The sequence below is a fragment of the Leuresthes tenuis genome, unplaced genomic scaffold (genome assembly GCF_036924035.1).
Source record: "Leuresthes tenuis unplaced genomic scaffold, fLeuTen1.0.hap1 SCAF_6, whole genome shotgun sequence".
In the NCBI taxonomy this organism is placed as follows: Eukaryota; Metazoa; Chordata; class Actinopteri; order Atheriniformes; family Atherinopsidae; genus Leuresthes; species Leuresthes tenuis.
Window position 1 is genome coordinate 23,091,442 of NW_027325360.1, and position 19,341 is coordinate 23,110,782.

Below are 19,341 nucleotides of genomic sequence, written 5' to 3' on the forward strand. Positions count from 1 at the left end.
TGTCTATTGGTGTGGAAAAGAAGGGGACACTTAATAAGTAATCTACAGTGTACTTTCGTCAAGCGTTTTAACTATGTGGGTCATCCCTTAACATCTGGTCGTGGCTGCAATGAGTTTTGTCAGAGAGGCTGAATCAGCTCCGGGTGTTGTGCTTTTACTTTGAGGACAAGTCCCGGTTGAGTTAGTACATGCAGCTTGACGTTGCTGTGACGGAAAGGCCCAGCCTATTATGATTACGCACCAACAGGGAGGTGGGAGCGCGCTGATGTCCTCTCTGGTGCACTCAGCCAACCCCTGCCGTTTAAAGCTGGCGGTATCCTGGTGTATCGTTGTAAAGGACCAGCTCAGAGAACCTGGTTTGCACACATCGGATCCTCCAAGTTGGTTACTTTCTTCACCGGAAAGATTTCGTACCCAAATTACGCATGGAATGGTTTTGGGGAGATTGGAGTAGAAATGCAACGCCGCACTTCGAGCCCACAACAAGAACCATGCCCAACTTATACTGCAAGCAAATCTATGACATCCTGTTTTATCCTCTACCACTTTGATATGAGTGAAATTTGCTCGGATATCGACGAGGAGTGAAGAGGATAAACAGCCGAAGGACGTTGTTTTCGCTGCAGACGCTTGTGTACCGAAAAACCTCTGTATTTAGGATTTTCTCTTTTTTCTTTTTTTTTCTCTTTTTTTGATGGAGCTGGAGAACATAGTAGCCAACACTGTACTGCTAAAAGCGAGAGAGGGTAAGTTGACACATTAAAACAGTCCAAGGAAATAGCAGGCAAGCCAGGCTTTGTCACAGTTTGCGCTCAGTGTGCAGAAAAGATGGGAAGAATTATTGTAGGGATGACGGCAGCCTGCGGACTCTGAGGCTCAGGTAAATCCTACAGATGCAAGAGAGAGGGGGAGCCTTATGCAATACATTACAGACAGCATCAACATATGCTGCTATTCTTTTGATCAATTACAACCCCTAAGTAATCTTACGGAATGCTTTATTCTCGCCGATTTTGACAGATTGAATGCGTTTTCCTACATATGTAAAAGGAGGGTGGGGGGTCTGCCTCCCACATCCGCTTTCGCTGTCTGTGTAAATGAAAGCGCTCTTTCGCAACACTCTGTATGCTGAAGCACACACCGAGGCAGGGAATAACTCCTTTCTACAGAGAGGATAAATGAGTGTAGGCTGGCTGGCATTTGGACAGCTATCTGATGACGTGACTGGTGTTGAAATCTGTGTGAGGGGCCTGCAAAGACAGGCTCTGTCCATCAGTGTAGAAAGACTCCTGTCAGAAAAGGCCACATGCAGATTGACTGTGTGAAACATGATGACATACAGTACCATTCATTTGTCAGGTAGGGGAAGATGGGGCTGCACTGAGTGCAAGTGCAAGGCCTGAAAGTAAATATGAAGCGTAACCTCATGATTTATTTCTCATGAATGAGATTCAGTCTTTGCAGGTTATGCAGTCACTTGTGTTAGAATCTTTAAGGATTATCAGTAGTTTTTGCATTATTTGTAACCGTCTTTTGATTTAAACATGTCTCATTTCAATTTACTGGGCTCCTACATCATTAGACTCAATCTCAGGATACCAGATATGCCAGAAGGATACATTTTCATTTATTACTGTAAAGCCTAAGATGAATTGTGATTTTGCAAAAGTCATTCTCTATTTTACTTTAACTTGAGCAAAGCTGTGTATCTTAAACTAGAATTCAGTCTCTTGAAATGTTGGCATCCATCATTAAATGCAGATTTTAAAAGAATGCAATGATTTGCAATTAGTTTTAAACACTTTATTTAATTGTAAATGATACAAAGACAAAAAAAAAAACAGTTGTTAAAGTTGAAAATTGTTATGGGGTCTATTGAAAAATACATTCTAATTTTGACTTTGGCACAGGAACTACAACAGATTTGTAAGGAAGTGTAATGCTTGAAAAAAGCTGTCAACAAGTCAGTAACATGATTGGCTATAAATGGAGCGTCCCAGAAAGGATGATGATATAAAAGGACAAATAACGTGAGGATTTTGTTATGTGCGGTGAACAATGTTGATAGGAGTAATTGTGATCGTCAAGCTCTTGGGCAGCACAGCTTTAAAAACAGACACAGTTGTAGAGTTGAAATCACCACTTCTGATGCAAGTTTAGCACAGCCTTTTTGATACATGCCCTCATGATTAACATGGGAGGGACCATTCAGCTTGCTGTCAGTACGTAATTGAAAAGCTGCATCTATGATTTCGTGGATTTACATTACTGCACAACTCATGGGTACCATGCTCTTGCTCTATGAAGGTGCTATTACTGTTGAACAAAAAAGACGACATCTTTTTCAGAGAAGGCCTTGCTTATTTAGGCAAGACAATGCTAAACTGCATTCTGTTAGTATTACAACATCATGGCTCTTCGAGAGTGTCTGTAATAAAAGTTTGGAGAGTCATGATTTTAAAAAAGAGAAATAAAGAAAATGGTAAGCCTACTTCTTTCCCAACTTTTTTTCCCAACATTCAACATGAGCGTAAATACTGTTAAGACTCCACAGGCTCAAGATTTGAAATGAATCTTTGTTTTAGGTTTTCTCAAATTGCATAGCTTTATTCCCAAATTGAACTTGCAATTGAAGATTCCCAGACCTGTTTTGGGAATCAGTGGTTGACAAAATATACACAGACTCTGTGATACACATTTCTGTCTTTTCTGAATAAATCACATAATTATATTTTACTCACTGAAGTGACTCAGTGTAGTTGTCAGTCAAACATCCTCACACTCACAAGTGCCTACATGAGTTTGGTTGCAGTCAGCATGTGGTTTTATGTGGCAACAGTCTTGGAAGAGTTGCTGGGTGGAACAAGAGAAAGCAGGGACCTCCTTCTTTGTATGTTAAAAAGGTGACATACTTTTTAGAAATGAGCTAATCTGCAGAAAGGGCAGAAAGTGTGTGATGGGTGATAATACAGTTATAAAATTGATCAGGAAGCTGACATGCTGTCAGAATCCTTGCAAAGAACACATTTGACTGTGCGTCAGACTGTACGTTTGTTTTATGGTAGCAGAGCGCGACTGGACCCAGTGAATCAAGCTTCATGAATTAATAAGAGCAGTTAATGACCCATAGCAGATATGGCTTGTCCCAGCTGCTCCATTGGTGCTCATACAGTCCGTGCCCTGTGTGTGGGAGAGAAAAAGGCCTTATACAATTACTGAATGATGGTTCTTTGAAGTAGCTAAAGCATGAATTTCTCAGCAGCTTCATCAAAGTCTCGATAAGCGCAGTTACGCGAGACTGACTCAACGGCTGAGTTAAGATTTGTTACTGTGTACTCACTGAAACATGTCACAGGTTGTTGTGAGCCCATTACTGGTTTGAATCCTTTACCGGTGTAAATCATTAGAGGTTTTGCATTGCAGGGCCTAGTGCAAAGGCTGTGCAGATCCCTGAGTGCTGGAAGTATGTTCAGTGCTTCTCACTCATGCGTATGTATAGCAGAGTTCAGTATACACAGAGACTCATTTTAGGTCACATGCTAACAACAGCATGGGATTGCGAATGGAGCAAATAAAGACTGTTTATCCCTGTTTGTTTATGCGAGTACATCTCAAGCCAGAGCTGAAGTGAGAGGCAAGCATCATCTGTACAAACGCTCTCAGCCACGCACAACAGGAAGGCCCAGTTTACACTGCAATCTTTGGCTTGTTTATACCAGCATCCTCACACCTCCTGAATCAGTGAAACAGTGCGAGTGACAGCAAAGCATAGACATAAAAAGCTATTGATATGGTCAGGCCGTGAGCAGTAGAATACACTCTCTGTCAACCTCATGTTGCTCTTTGGCTCTACTGTGTCAGTAATGACTGCCAAGATCCTGTAAATGCTTGTCCCTGGTTTACAAGATTACACAGACATTACAACCAGCTGAAAGTTGGTGAAAATTTTCAGGTTTAAGAAGATTTATGACCAGAATGCTTTTGTATGTTTGCCACAAAGTGGGAAACGACCCATTTAGATTTCCATAGGGAGAGGAAAAAAGCAGCTTTGACCATATTGAACCATCTCGTTAAGTGACCATTGTCTTACATAAAGCTAAATGGTATTACACACTATCGGTTTGATGCAGCCCATAAGCTATTTAATCAGATTGATTGTTACATAACAAACTGAGTGGGCTACTGCCATCTGAGCTCCATCTTCCTGTGGAGCCGCTCTCCGGTCTCTACGGAAGATACTTTATGGATGATGAGTATGCGGTGAAACGAAACACCCCACTCTCCAACATTGGTCATCTGAGTATCATCTGACTGCTACAGTTTTGTTCACCCTGTCAGAACAGCAGGAAATGCAGATGTGCTGAATTTTAATGCTCTGTGAACTGCCAGCTGAGGAAATTGGGCGTTACAGCAGATAAAAAGAACAAAGTTATTCAGCCCTGACATGGATCTTTTTTTTTCCTTTTCTTTTGGTAAGATTAGTTTGGTTGTGGCCTCTTAGTGTTTCAGTTGAAATGCAGTCAGAGTGAGATTTAATACCAGGGTGTACTGTAGATTTATGTGTGTGTTAGCAGATGAGGGATGTAGGGGTGAATTCCTTTGTTTAAATGCAACCTGAACTTGGCCACTGTGACGTGAGCAACATCAGTGCAGTAGACCCTAAAGTCAGTGCTTGTGTGTGTGTGTGTGTGTGTGTGTGTGTGTGTGTGTGTCAGTGAGAGCGGCACTGTCTCACTGCCATCCCATTCACAACTCATGCTGGCAGCAGTCGTAGATTCCAGGCCAGGCGAGCGAGCGTCATCAGCTGTCAAAGTGAATGAGAGTAAGGGGGAAAAATTGCATCGCTGTATCCAGATGCCTTTCTTGAATTGCAGTAAGAGAGACGGGGTATTTAGTTTGGGTGACGTGACAGAATTCCACTTCACTGCCTGTGGGCTTTCTCATTTAGGCAGTTATGTTTTTGGGTGTTGTTGTTACATAAGTAAAAATCTAGTTTAACAAAAAAAAAAAAAGCCACAAGCTCAGTTAAAAGGTGCATTAGTTGAGCCAGTTTGATAAAACTGATACAAGCACATGCAATAAAAGTGTCATTCAAGTGTCATAACAACAGAAAAGTATCTATGATTAGCTTATGGCATGTATGAAATAGCTCATGGTTGACTTTACAGATTGTCAAGATCAAGATTTGTCTGGCTCTTAAAAGCTGTAGATCAACTATGTGTGCAAAAGCAGAAATGAGAGAATCCACAGGGGAAAATCGTAGCATGATTAGTACCCTAATATGATGGCCAACTACAGAGAATCCTTCAAAGTCCCAGATCTAGATTGGAGAGACTATCTAAGGCCAGTTCTGTCATGTGTCGCTGCCTCTCGCACTCTCAAGATGATATTCTGATTGTATAAACATGGCAGGCTATCTGATTAGCTACGTGAAGGGGGTGTGCACAAGATAACAGGCTTGAGTTATTTGTTTGCAAGTGATTTGTGTGTTTTCTGAACGGCTTCTTCGAGCTACTGCAGTGAGAGGGCGGGTGAATTTGTTGCTTCATCATGAGAGGCCACAGCAAGTCTAAGCAAGCTGAGAGCAGCCGTCATTACGACTAGCAGAATTCTATTGAAAGTAGATGGTTCACCCGTCTGCACCCTGGACTGTCAAACACACAACATTGATTTTTTTTCCGCTGTGCCGCCTAATCGTCCACCTACCAGATAATGGTAATGTGAGTATGAATGATACATAATAGGCTTTTTGTTTCTGTTGTCACACAGAAACTTTCTCATCTACTTCCCCAAAACAAGCCTAAAAAAACCTTTTAGAGTATGCTGCCGTGAAATAATGCTGTCAACTTTTATTTACCTTTGAGAGCTTTAATGTTGGGTTTAGTTTGGATGTTAATAGTTTATAGTTTTCACATCTTGGCAAACAGGCTTCAGAAGCACTCAGCCCTTATTTGACCCCAATATATTGTGTTTACTGGCTATCAAGGTCACCGGTAACACTGTTGATATGTAGTCGGAGACTTAAAAACTACGCATTGGGTTCCAAAAATGATCACCCAGACAGTAATATTTCAACAATTGGATAAAATGCCAAGAAATTTATTTCAAGCATCCATGACCCATTTAGGGTTGTTGTAAAACATGACTCACTTCATAAGTAAATTAATTTATTTGTCAATTCATGAACCTTTGTTTAGAACAGTGTGTACTTCAAATTAGCACATTTCTTTTGCAAATGAGATTCTAAATACCCACAGATATCACAGATGTTGTTTGTAAGCACAGCCTCTTGGAGCTGCTTCAATATCTGTAGGCTGCTTACTGTGCTGACACTTTTGGGATATTTCTAAATGAGGGAGCCAGGATACTGGATTTTAATGGATATCCAATTAACCAAAGTAAATGTGCTGATTATCTATGCTCATGCCACTGAATAAATTTTTTTAAATTTTTCAACAGATTGCAAAGAAAATAAACTCTTCTCAAACTTAAACATGATGGCAAGCAAATGTAGGCATAAAATACAGAGTTTGCCAATTGTACTTATTCCCTTCACATAATAAGGCCTGAAAGCTTTGATGTGACAATAATCCAAAGAAAGCACTGCAGGGCTACTTTACTGCACCAGTAAAGTAGTATGAAGCCCTGCAGTGTTCGATTCGTCTTTGGTTTTCTGTCACGATTTATCTGCGTTTTTGGCTCAGTTTAGCTCGAATGTTCGTGTTTTGTCTCAGCTTACATGCAAAATATGCCATATTTAGTGTGTTCAAGTGATGCTAGAAACTAGTCGGACACGATATTGGAATAAAATGGCTCTTGTATGACGATGATGATGTGACAGCGTCATTGTGAATCTCTAGCCTAAACATATTAAAAGCATTTATTTTTTCATTTTTATTGCTCTTGTTAGTGTTTTTTGAATTTTTTTATTTGTACATGTTATTTTGCTGGTCTGTTAGCCAAATGCTTTAACATGTAAACATTGAACCAAGTATAAACTATAGCAAAGGAAGCAATACCCCTCTTTTTTATTAGTACTGCAAAATGTTGATTAATTAGCATCTAATGTGTTTTTTGTTCATGCAGAAACAAACTAAATTCGAGAAGTAAATAGAAATGGTAAAAATAGGTTTTCTAGCATTTTAGATTTTCAGAAAAACACTGTTTTTTAAATTTTTTTACGTTTTCTTTGGGAAGCAAATCTGCAAGAGTCAAAAAGCAGGGTCTCAACCAGTATTATTCCCAGGAATATGAAGCAAAGATGAAGAAGAGATGCCCACTTCTTCATCGACAACACGCCACAAGGCTCACTGTGTTTTGAGTAGGAGTGTGACTAATTTTTTCTTGAGTGGAAAAATTCAGCACTCTGGCTCCTACTATCTCTATTGTTACTGCTATCTCTTCCCACACATACAGTATACGTAACTCAGCTGGATGCAACAAGTTCACACCTGTTCTCCGGGGGTTGTCGAGTGGAATTCTGGGGAATACAGGAGACAAGTATCAAAAGCAGAAGTCAACGGGGTGTGCTGAGGTAGAGTGTACAACTTGTCATTAAAGTACGCGAGGAATGCGCCAAACATTTAAACTGTCTTTTTCCCCATTGTCAGACAGGCAGGTGATTACCTATGCAGCATTTCATTGTGTCTTGTTTCCTGTGCTCCTCACTGCTGCCACATATCTTTAATGGAACAGCCTATGAATATTTGATGTACATTTATCAAATAATCAATATTGCAAGTTTTGAACATCCCTCTCTCATGTCTGATACTATATGAGGGGCTTCTATAAATGCTAGATTAAGATAAAGACTAGCTCTAATTTTCTTTAAGATTAAAACAATTCATTTAAATAAAAACTAGTGGCTCCTTTGCCTTAAGAAGAAGAGAATAGTGACTATAGTCTCTTGTGTAACACTAAAGGTTATTTATGGCACTTATGGCCCGGGGATTCTTCACAGTGCATTCTGAGAGAAAAATAGACCAGTTTATGGCATCTGATATAGTAAAAACGCTGTAAATCTTTAACGGCACCAACTTTTACTTGAGGCTTGCTGTGAGTTTTCAACAACAGTGAGGATAGACAAACAAAAGTGCTGCTGAGAAAGGCCAAGTTACCTTGAAAACCAGATAAATGGGCAGCTTTCATGCAGCATTTCAGCTCAATTAGTGCCCCTAGTTAATCACTGGATTTTTTTTAATCCCCCTTTGGAAGGATGTTGCCATCACAGGGACAAAAGAACTTGGAATGTCAACATAAGAACAAGACAAGCAACAAACATCCCCATGGAGTGTGTGCGTGTGAGGAAGAATAGGGAAGATGGAGAGCTTGAGCAGAACATATAATCATACAAACATAACCTTACTTCCGTGAGGGGTTTCTGTTGTGTGTGCATGTGTGTATTTGCGTATGAGAAAGAGAGAGCAAAAGCACACACCCACTAAAATCTGTTCCCATACAATGTACCACGTGTCCCATCAGATTGATAAGTCAGCCCTCTTGTTTTCATTGTAAGCCCTTTTCCCAACGTTTGCTCACTTGTGATGTAACTATGGAGTTCCACCCCGATGAAATAAAGATCATCCTTCAGGAAGTTGTAGTATTTCACTGCCATAACGTTCAACCTATCAAAACATTTATGAAGGTGAACAAACACCATAACTTCTCGTCACGGTGAGGAAGCGTCCCGTTACGGATGGCCTCATGTGTATTATGGTCTGTACTTCTTGATCTTTATGGATGAGCAAACCGCATGTATTATCCAGCATGTCCTTTACTGTGTGTGGCCCTTAGATTGTACAGCTTGGTTTGTTATTTTGTTATATAATTCAATGATCCCACTTCCACCCTATCTCACATTCCATATTTAGTATATTTATAGAGCAGGAAACTTGTGGCACCTGACTGTTCCCAGACAGGAAATGTACCCTTCCTTCTGTGTGCTTTTGAGATCTTTCTGCCCTTGCATGCAAGTTTTCACACCAACTATCTTCCTATATATGGTGGTTTACCTCTGGACTCACATTCAGAGTAAACAGCCACTCGAGCAACAACTGTCACAGCTTGCTAACATTGAGGTCACGGACTGGTTTGACCACCTCACTTTTTAATAACACATTGCCACCACTGCCCTTGAGCTGCTTGCTATTTATAGCAACAGTGTTTACAAGGACAAAAAGACAGGAAAACAGGCACAGTTGTGTAGTTGTCTTCAAGTTTTGTGTAAATAACACATTTGATATGTTACATGCTGACTTTATGCCAAAATCAATCTTACACACAAGTGTGTTGTTTTCAGCCACATTGTTACAGTCAAGTTAGATTTAGTTGTTGTTGTCAACGCAGCACACTATATTGTTGGGGACACAGCTGTATGCTAGCATCAGTACATCTGATAAGATCTCCCTTTTATTGTCTGCGACTGATTTAGATTTTTTACAACCCCTCATCAAGTGAGTTAACATGTGACCCCCCCCCACAGCAACCAAAAGAATAGTCCAGTGTCAGCAAGTAAACGTTGTACGTCACATATGTTTGCTTTGATAGCAGAGACAGGGATCGTCCTCTTGTTATTATGGCCATAACAAGGAATACATGGACATACTGTAGTGGCTCGTTGAGGATGGTAATAATAGGGTGGCTGGACAGAGGCACCAACATGACATCATGCTGGAACAGGTCAACAAAGAGTGTCTTCCTGCTATAGTCCTCCCCTTCTGCTCAGGTCTGGCCAACATTTCCTCCAGCTTCCTGTGGCACACAGAGCACACACGTTTGCTACAGTCTATAGTTCTAATCCTTCAGTAACCAGTTTTGACATCCAGATGTGGTAATAGAGTCTAATGTACAAATTTAGTCCTGACAAATAACTACCCTTGTACTGGTGTTAAAATTGTGCTCATTACTGGAGTTGATTTGTTTGAACTGGCGTGTTTATGTGCTTATACTAATGGTTTTATACAATATAGTATCTTTCATCTTTACCTTTTCATCCCTGCTCATACATTATACAGCGACAAACATTCACACATGAAGTGCTGCACAGTATACAAAAAACACATCTAGAAAGGTGTGATTTATTTTCAAGGAGCATCTCCTCTGCTTTAGCAACAGACAGATGGATATGTAGCGGTTTGTCATCAAGATGTTTCTCGTGATAAAGTGAAACCGTGCACTGCTTAGAAATGCTCTGACAAGCAGGAAGAGGATGTTGCTGAGTGCCAGTACAAACTTTTCTTTTGTTTTCTATAATATTGTTGTGTATATACAACTCGAATCTTGCATTTGCTAGAACACAAGCCTTCCCCTGCAGTGCCCATGCAAATAAATACAAAGTGATGAACAACTCGACATTGTTTGAGAGAAGGAGGAAGAAGACTTTTGAGAGAACAAAGACATTTGAATCAGTGTATGGTGGTGGTTGGTTTCACTGGTGTCAGTACCTTGCTGGCAACCACAGCATGACTCAACCGCGAGGCCGACATTTAACAGCTCAGACAAAGGAGGTGATGTGAGAAGCGAGAGTTGGATAATCAGAAAAATATAATCATTTGTTTGTGAACAAGGAGGGTCAGCACAGGCAGGAGATGAGAGTGAGGAGTCACAGGAATCTACCAAATTTTCTCACATTTTGCACAGTGTGGGTGTAGAGAGCAGCTCATGAAGTATTTGTAGCGCTTCTTTCTGCCAGTGCCTGAGCTTTCACATCCTATTCTGTTGCAGATGTTGTTAGATATTGTATGTTAAGTGCACAGCATGGCTCTAAGGATGTGGTTTCCACTGGTTGTCCACAGCAGATGTAGCATCACATTTGGGAGGATATTGTAAGTGAAGGTGTGTGTTTGTGTGTGTATGCGAGTGTGTTCCTGTGATTGATTAACTGCTCAGAGTCTTTTATGTGTCAACACTTTATGAATATAACCTCACAGCTAAGCAGTGATGTTTCTGAACGTGTGGATAGACGGGCCCTGCAGGACTGCCCCGTGTTGGTTAAATCGAGCATGAGGACATTAGTAGAGAGAGGTCACAGTAAAGACACAGTCTGTATGCGCACAAACACACACAGATGTTTGGGATGCCGGTAACCCCCTGGTGTTTTGCCAGGCGGATGTCATTCCCTCTCTGACCTTATATTTTGCAACACTTGATGTGCCTTGATGATGTCAGAGCTGCTAAGCAGAAACATAAATAAAGGGCGGCGACCACACTGCCCGCATGGAACAAATTAGACTGACAAGTTCCTGTGTGCAGCGAATCCACAGAGCAGTACATATTTCAGCTCATGTGTAAGTGACAGACCACGTGAGGGGGAAACTGTTTAATAAAGAAAGAAATAAACAAAGTACCGAGGAAAAGATGGTTTATGGACGACATTTATGAGCACATTCATGCTTTTAATAGCCCAGTTTTGTTAAACAGGAACCCCGAGTTGCCAGCACCCGGGACATTAAACAAAACACGTGAAAGTGGAGGTTTTCTCTTGTTTCTCTGTACGATAAATTCAAAATCTCAGTGCTTCCTTTTCTGTTGACATACCTAATCCGTTTGTAAACTTCCCCCAAGAGCTAATTTCTCATTTCCTGCCCCAACTGTTTCCCCTTCATCAAGCAGACATACAGCAGCTTTGCAACATGCATAAAACATTAATGGGAGTCTTTTGAACTCATAACGGTTGTGTTATTATAAAGCCACAGATGTGAGACACTGAGACTAAACAGGATATGTCTTTTTGCATTGAGTTTTTTTAAATTGATCATTTAATTCATGTTTTGCATAATATTTACATGTTTGTGGGATTGTGGTTGGTTTGTCTGCATGAGCTGTTACACATAATTCTTCCTGGAATAAAGCCGAAAGTTAGCTGAAACATCTGGATAAATTGAATATACTCGGGGGGTAAGATGGTGCAGTTAAGATGCTTTCACCCAAGGGCCTTTGTGTGACGTGAAATCAAGAGAAACATATCTTCATTCAGTATCGCGACACTTTGCTAAAACACTTTTGTCTCTTACTGCTTGGGTTTACACATTAAAATTTAGTTTGTGCAAAAATACCTTCTTTGTACAACACAAACATCACCCTCATGGACACCAGTTTACACGAATTTTCCTTTTTTTACATGTATACAGAACATGTTACAACAAAATCTTGTCACTTTTGGGATGGCTGTAGGTTAGGGCTATAAAAAATATGCCACAACTGTGTCAAACAACCATACTTTCATGGACGCCACTTTTACCCTTCATATGTAGTTGCTCTCACGACCACTGGAGTTCACATATTTATTTAATGTAATTCTTGAGGTTATCTCCTTGCATGAACGTGCACCTCATGGGCTTATTTGAAGGAGGACAGCAGTTATTCACACATTGTCCTGAGCGCCAGTCATGAATAGCCTCGCCGCCTGAATGTTGAGATGTTCAAAAGATGGCCAACAGAGACATTCTAGGGGTTGTTAGATGACTAAGAAGTGATTGAAGAGGGGCACCAGAAGTTTTTAAGGCCTTTGGAGAAGTGTATTAAAGTTACTTTTTTTTAAATTCCATGTATAAATGATATATATATATATATATATATATAATATATATAATATATTAGCTAATATATTATATGTATATATATAATATATAAATGTTCTTTTCTGACTACTTCAACCATCTGACAGAAGTAAGATAAAAATAAGAATGAATGAGCACTCTTTTATTGGGAATTCTGCTGCATTGATATTCACTTTCACTTTACTGTTTGTACAAAAAGATGGAGCATGTACACAGTGTCTAGGCCCATTTGAGTCTGAGTTATTTGACCCCAAACTTCACTATTTGAGTGTGTTAGTTCTGCTCTCAGAGCTTCGATTTTCGTACAATCAGGTCAGAGTAACGTATACTAATGTTTACATGCATTAACTAATACATTCATTTGTCTTTTTTCTTCTAGTGTCATGTGAACGTGCTCACTATTTCCGAGTAGGGTTTCAATTGAATTGAATTGAAGACTGTTGTTTTACTGTAAATGAACTAATATTTACTACTTGAAAAAGTAAAATTAAAATCAAAAGCTTTTCTTCTTTGTAAGATCAGCAACACCCCATAGCAGTCCCTAGCACAGAGTCAGCCTTTTTATGAGTTTGTTCAGTTACTTTGGCTTAGATAAAAGCTCTAACAGATTAATACAAAGCAAAATTACAAATGCCTAAAGACCTTAGCGTCCTTAAAAAAATAAGGTCTCTGTCACTTGTTCTAGATAGCCTAAGTGTTGCATTTCCAGTCCAGTCTGTTGTCCGGGTGAACATCAAGGTATCTGTAATTCCCCACCACCTCTACCTCATTTCCCAGGATGGAAAGAGTGTTTTGCTTATTCCTGTTGCTATTAAAATCCACTTTCATCTCCTTTGCCTTTTTTAGGACCATTTTCAGGTAAATTTTCTAATGCTTTGCTAAGATCCTTGGCTGAGGTGCAGGGCAAGTGTGTAGAAGTGTGACAGGGAAGCTGTAGATCAACGGAGGATGCGAGACTTGTGTTTCAGGGAGGAAAATGCTGAGTGTTGTCAGAGTGTTTGTGAGTGATATTTTGCTGCTCTCATGCAACATCCAGTGATTTCTTTCAATCGATTAAGCAGCAATTGGATGTTTTAATTCAAGCTTCAGAGCACTGTGGCAGCAAAGGAGGTCAGTTATTGGCTGCCAGATACTTGGTCACAGTGATGTACAGATAAATATTCAAGAGCCTTAAAGGAAAACAAACACGGGTTGGGGAATGCAGCACAGATAAGTTTTAAGGAGCAGGCATGTACAGAGGCGGAAAGGAAGATTAAAATGAAATGAGTTTAGCGAGCAGGGAGAGTTGATGAAAACAGGACATGGACAGAAAAAGGAGGAACTATATTATTTTGGTTGTCTCAGCATTGTGTAGAAATTGAATGCCTGGGTGGAGTGCCAATGTTTGGTACAATTATTTGACATGGCGTTGACCCTTTACAGGAAATCTGTGCCATTTGGTGGACGCTTTTATCCACAAATGTCTTACAATAGCACAAGTGCATTCATTTTTAGCTAAGTGGCTCCCAAGGGGACTGACCTTCTCCTTTCACTGTGTACTGATGGGCTTTTTTAGCAGATATTATGTTTTCATTAGAAAAGATAAAAATATTGTACCACATGAGGAATTATTCTGATGTTTTATTGGGCAGCATACTTTTTACACATTAACTGTTTTCAGAGATCAATGGGTGCTTGAATAAGGAAGTGTCCCTCTTTATAGCTAGTTTGGTCTACAGTAATGTTGATGAGCAGCAGGTGCTGGAAGTTAATGATTGTGTAAGGAGATTTTTTGACTTACTTATTAATACATTATTGCTTTATGTCTGCCTGTGGAGATATAGTAACAATCTGTGTATGAATTTCGGCGATGTCTGGTCTGTTTTTTAAATAATGCAATAGCAAGGTTGTGGTGAGGTCCCATCAAAGCCTGTAAGCGCTTTTTTGTGAACCAAACTTGCAAGAAATTGAATAAAATGTGTGTGACCTGGGTTTTCTGATTCAATATACATTAAGTAGACTTTAGTTTATTTCCGTGTCCCTGTATTTGATTACAGAATAAGCATTGACCGTACCTTACATGCTCTCTTAACAATCCACAACAACTTGAATGGATTAAAATGTTTTGAATTCAAGTCTTAGTGAGCGTGTAAAATAGAATTACAACGGCTTATTTAAGATGAACAGATGGGTTTCAAACAGCTAGGAAGGAAAGGATGAGGCCGTAATGTAGCAGGCTTTATGGGAAAACTGCTCAAGTTTTCACTCAGAGGCTCCAGCATGACGTAGTGCGTCTTACATTCCTGGGTTATTACTTAAAGATGTCTGCTTGTCATTGCTTCTCCTGCTCTCCTGCTCTCCTGCTCTCTTGCTTTCAATGCCTCTCACAGGGCGAGCCGCTCAAAGCGAATTTCCACTGCCCGGAGCAGTTAAAGGAAATCCGTGTCAGTTCATTAGAACAGTCGTAGCATATGAAGAAAAAACTTAAGATGAACAGCAAGATGAAATATATGGAAACCAGTGAAATAGGTTCTTTTTTAGTTGTGTTTAGTTCTGTCCAGCCTAGCTGACCCTAAAAAAAAAAAAAAGCCAAGGGGATTTTACTGTGGTTTATGGAAAATTTTGAAGCAGTCATGTTTAAAAAAGAAAGGTATTTCATTCAGGTATCTAAGTTTTGATGATGACGATTCCACCAGTAAATGAGTTGGAATGCAGTCTGGTGATTCTCAGGTTCTGATGGGAACTGAGTTAGTCAGAATAGGCTTTCTGTCTGAGTGAACGCAAACGCATTTGCTCTCACACATTAAAAGCACACTGTTCCACTTTCAGAAAAGCTACTGTGTGAGGAAGAAAATCAGTGGAGAGTGGAGAGATTTATGGAGGAAGTGAGACGTAATCTATGAATTATACTGTATATACACACTGAGACTATGATTTCATTCAGGGGAGAGCCCCACACACAGCCCTCTTTTTCCTCCACTTCTTTTAGGCATTAGGCCTTCATTTGCTCCACACTGATGAAAATAAACTTTGACAACTTTATGAAGTCCTGTCATTCCAATACATTCACCTCTTATATTTCTCTGTCACCACAGGTGGAGGAGGAAAGCGGAAAGGACGGAGCAAAAAATGGAAGGAGATCCTTCGCTTTCCCCATATAAGCCAGTGTACTGAACTGGGAAAAACTATAGGTACGTGTTTGTCTGCTCCCCTCTTCTGAAGAGGTTTATCTGATGGTGTCTCCAAACTTTGTGTTAAAATGTGTGATTATTAATTCAACAGAGAGGGATTATGCTAGCATCTGTGAGAAACAGCCTATTGGAAGGCTTCTTTTCCGTCTGTACTGTGAGACCAGACCCAACCTGCAACGATGCATCCAGCTACTAGACGCAATGGTACAAACACACACACACACCTTGAGTCATCCTCTTTTTAACAGACGTTTGCCATTGAAAATTCCTTTACAGACCCCAGGAAAAAGTGGGGAAAGTTAGCAATCAAATATTTTTCCTTTAATCATTATCACTAATAATTACCACTGAAGAGCTGAGCTCAGCAAATACCTCTTAAATGGCAGATTACTAATACCCACACCAAGACAGCTATTATCCAAACAAACTTAGGCCTTGGCAGGGTAGGGGTATTGCACTTTAGTATTATAAAGTTGAAGTGAAGTGTCCCTTAGGCAAGTCAATGCACTCCAGCGGCAGGTGAACACCTGAAATGGCTGCTCTGCCTCCTCTGGTGTGTGAGAATGTGTTGGTATGCAACTCTAATGATTAGATTCCCTCTCAAAAACTAGATTAAATACTACTTTTAATTTTCTCTGTTGTATTTCTAGTGAATTAAGATTCTACTTTACGATATGTACATTATTTTGTTAACATTTAATATATGCTTACCAAGGAACATCAACCTTATCGTTGCCTAAAGGGATAGTATAGGATAATGAGAGTGGCTCTGTCTTCTCTTAATCCATTCAGACCTAAGGCTTTATTCAAAACAGACAGCTAAAATCTTAGGGTTTTCTGGAAAACTTAAAACTGTCATTTTTAATTACTCAGCTGTGCATACTCAGAAACATGAAATAAGGCCTAACATTCTGCTTTTTTGTAAACCAATAAATGTGTCATCATATTTATGAAGTTATTGCCCAAGTGTCTTGTTTTGAAGCAGATTATCTGGTAGTGTTGCCATATGTACAATAATTATACGTTTTATACTCCACAATAAGTCATCTGTAAATTGTGCGTGAGCAGAGGGGAGGAGGAGCTCCAGTTTGCTTCTCACTGTCTCACTTGTAGGCGGTGTTTCATGCCTCGTTCTTGCTGTTATGACTTGCAAAGTTATAATGATCCTTAAAATACTTGTCTTGTATAGTACTTTAATATTTTCTATCTACCACATGAAACGTTTCCTTGGAAACACAAAAAGCCAGCTTGAGAAAGAGTTGTTTCCCAAAGCTGTGTTTGGGAAATCCATTTGCCCATCAAAGTGCATCGGCCATTTTGTGGTACTGTTTGAATCCTCAACAGTAAATTTCATCTAAGATAAAGTGTATTACAAAATTAGCTCAAGGAATATCAAATGTGTTTTACAGGTGCTCAACGCTGCATCAGATGACATAGAATATGCATTGCTGCCTGTCTCTGTGTTTGCGAGCATAACAGGTTAAGTGCAAACATTAACTGCAAGCTAATGCCGTTCTCTTTCCTATTAGAGTTTCTAGTAAGTGTATTATTCCATATGCATCTCAACTCCTCGTCATTCTCCTCTTCCTGAGCAGCAGGATTCAAAAATTGATATTAAAAGGCCTATGGGTGTCTTATTACCAACTTTAATAGCGTATTCTGTTAATATGTTGTCAACAATATGTTGTTGATGAGCTAGCTTGTGAAATATTGATATACGCCTGTGACTCATGACAACAATGGGACTAATGTTGCTTTTAAAAAAGAAGGTATTAATGTATTTGACTGCTTTGAATAGTTTCCTTCACTATGGGTAGAATAATTCTTTAACTGACCCTTAATTTGAATTGTTGCAGCAGCACTAGGAATGACCAAATACAGAAATAAAATCCTTAGAAAATTAGATCTAAGCATATAAGATAAGATCCAAAACAGAAACACAAAATAGTTTGGATAAGAGTTTGTATATAAATATGATAAGGGTAATAAGGGATAAGGCTTATAGGGGTACAGATAACAAAAACTACTAAAACATAAACATTGTACAGCGTTTTGTAAATGTTGCAGACTACAATGGAAACATAGTTATTGCACAGTAGATGGTATTTGTACACTGATTTAAACAATATTGTTTATGGTCTTCCGGTGGTCTGTTGAGAGCAATGCTGATTGTATAATCAATAATAAGTACGGTATTTAAGTTTATGTACCAGACTTAAAGCCCCATCATACTTGTGGACACAGCATAGCAAAAATACAATATGTTGCAAATAATTGTTTTTAAGTTTAAGTTTTTTTTAATATTTTTATATTTCAGTGTTGTGGAGAGATATGTCAGTTAATTAGGTGCCACTATATTTGTTCTGAGGATAACCACTCTAATAAAAAAATCATGTTAATTGTTCTTTTTTTTTAACCTTTTTGTTACATATTCTATCAACTTTTTTATGTAAATCATTTGCCAAAATAATTAAATAAATTTAGTATAGTCATAGCAGTAGTCATAGCATTATTAATCTTTCATAAATGGAATTGTTATTGGGAATTCTTCCTTTTTAAATTCTGTGATATCTCCGATTAGATGTATGTGTACAACATAACAAAGAATAGTAGTGTTGTGATGTCCATTACCTCAAATGTGGTTCAGAGCCTTGCTGTTCTTTTAAAGTATAATTACAAAGATTTGGTTCTATGTTGCAAAATTATATCGATATAGTGTTTGAAATAAGTCAGCAGTTGTCTGCCATTATTTTAAAGCGAGTCTTTTAAACGGAAAACACTTATGTGATCAGTGCATAATGATACAAATACAGTCCATGGGTGTAAAGAAATTAAGACATATTACTGTATTTTAGGCAACAGAAAGAGGGAGAAAAGGACTCAAATGAGTTTGTTTTTTTGCCCATTATTACAATTTGTTTTCTCATAGTTATTTTTCTTTGCTTTCTTACTAACCCACCCAGTTTTTGTATGACTGAATGGATTTTCATGGCCAAGAAACATGGTCGTGGTTTTACCTTCTAAACAGTTGTCTTTTTCCTTAGGTGGTGGATCTAGACCAGTTTTCCTTTTAATATGAATTCCCATATCAATCCAAAATATTTTAGCAGAAGTGTTGTTCACAGATGGATCAACAAAATTCTAGATACAATTAATTTAGCTTTTTTATTTTAATGGATAAACCTTCTGTAATGTTTTACAAGAAACCTCTTTGACTTAAATTTTCCTTCAGCTAACCAACTTTTACTCCAACTAATTTCTTCACTAATCGCATGCTAACAAACTTAGCTGGGAAACAGTCCTAACAGTTATCAATAGTCCTACACTGATTGGAGTATGATGTTACTGCTCCTACAAAAGTTGCAACACCTCTCAGTATTGTGTCAAACACTTTGCATTTTCATTTTCCTCTTTTCATCTAGTTCACCAGAAATAATGACTTGTTACTGTATTGAATCCTCTTGTTGATCCGAAATATTGGTTGGTGGTTTTGAATAATTTTCCATGACATTTTAATCAGAAAGCTTCTCAATTTATTTATTTATTAAAAAAGGAAATCAATTCCTTTTAAATGAGGATATGATTTGAAAATGAGTTCCATTATTTTTTAGTAG

At 38.9% G+C, this 19,341-nt stretch overlaps 1 protein-coding gene across 1 annotated transcript in view; it reads left to right on the plus strand.

Annotated features, from left to right (window-relative positions):
- Positions 1 to 275: 275 nt before the first annotated feature.
- grk5l (G protein-coupled receptor kinase 5 like) overlaps positions 276 to 19,341 on the plus strand; it is a 28,140-nt gene continuing 9,074 nt past the window's right edge. The window contains exons 1-3 of the mRNA XM_072388285.1: positions 276 to 746; positions 15,632 to 15,727; positions 15,819 to 15,931. Coding sequence (XP_072244386.1) covers positions 695 to 746; positions 15,632 to 15,727; positions 15,819 to 15,931 — 261 coding nt within the window. The 5' untranslated portion in view covers positions 276 to 694. The remainder of the gene's footprint in view (positions 747 to 15,631; positions 15,728 to 15,818; positions 15,932 to 19,341) is intronic.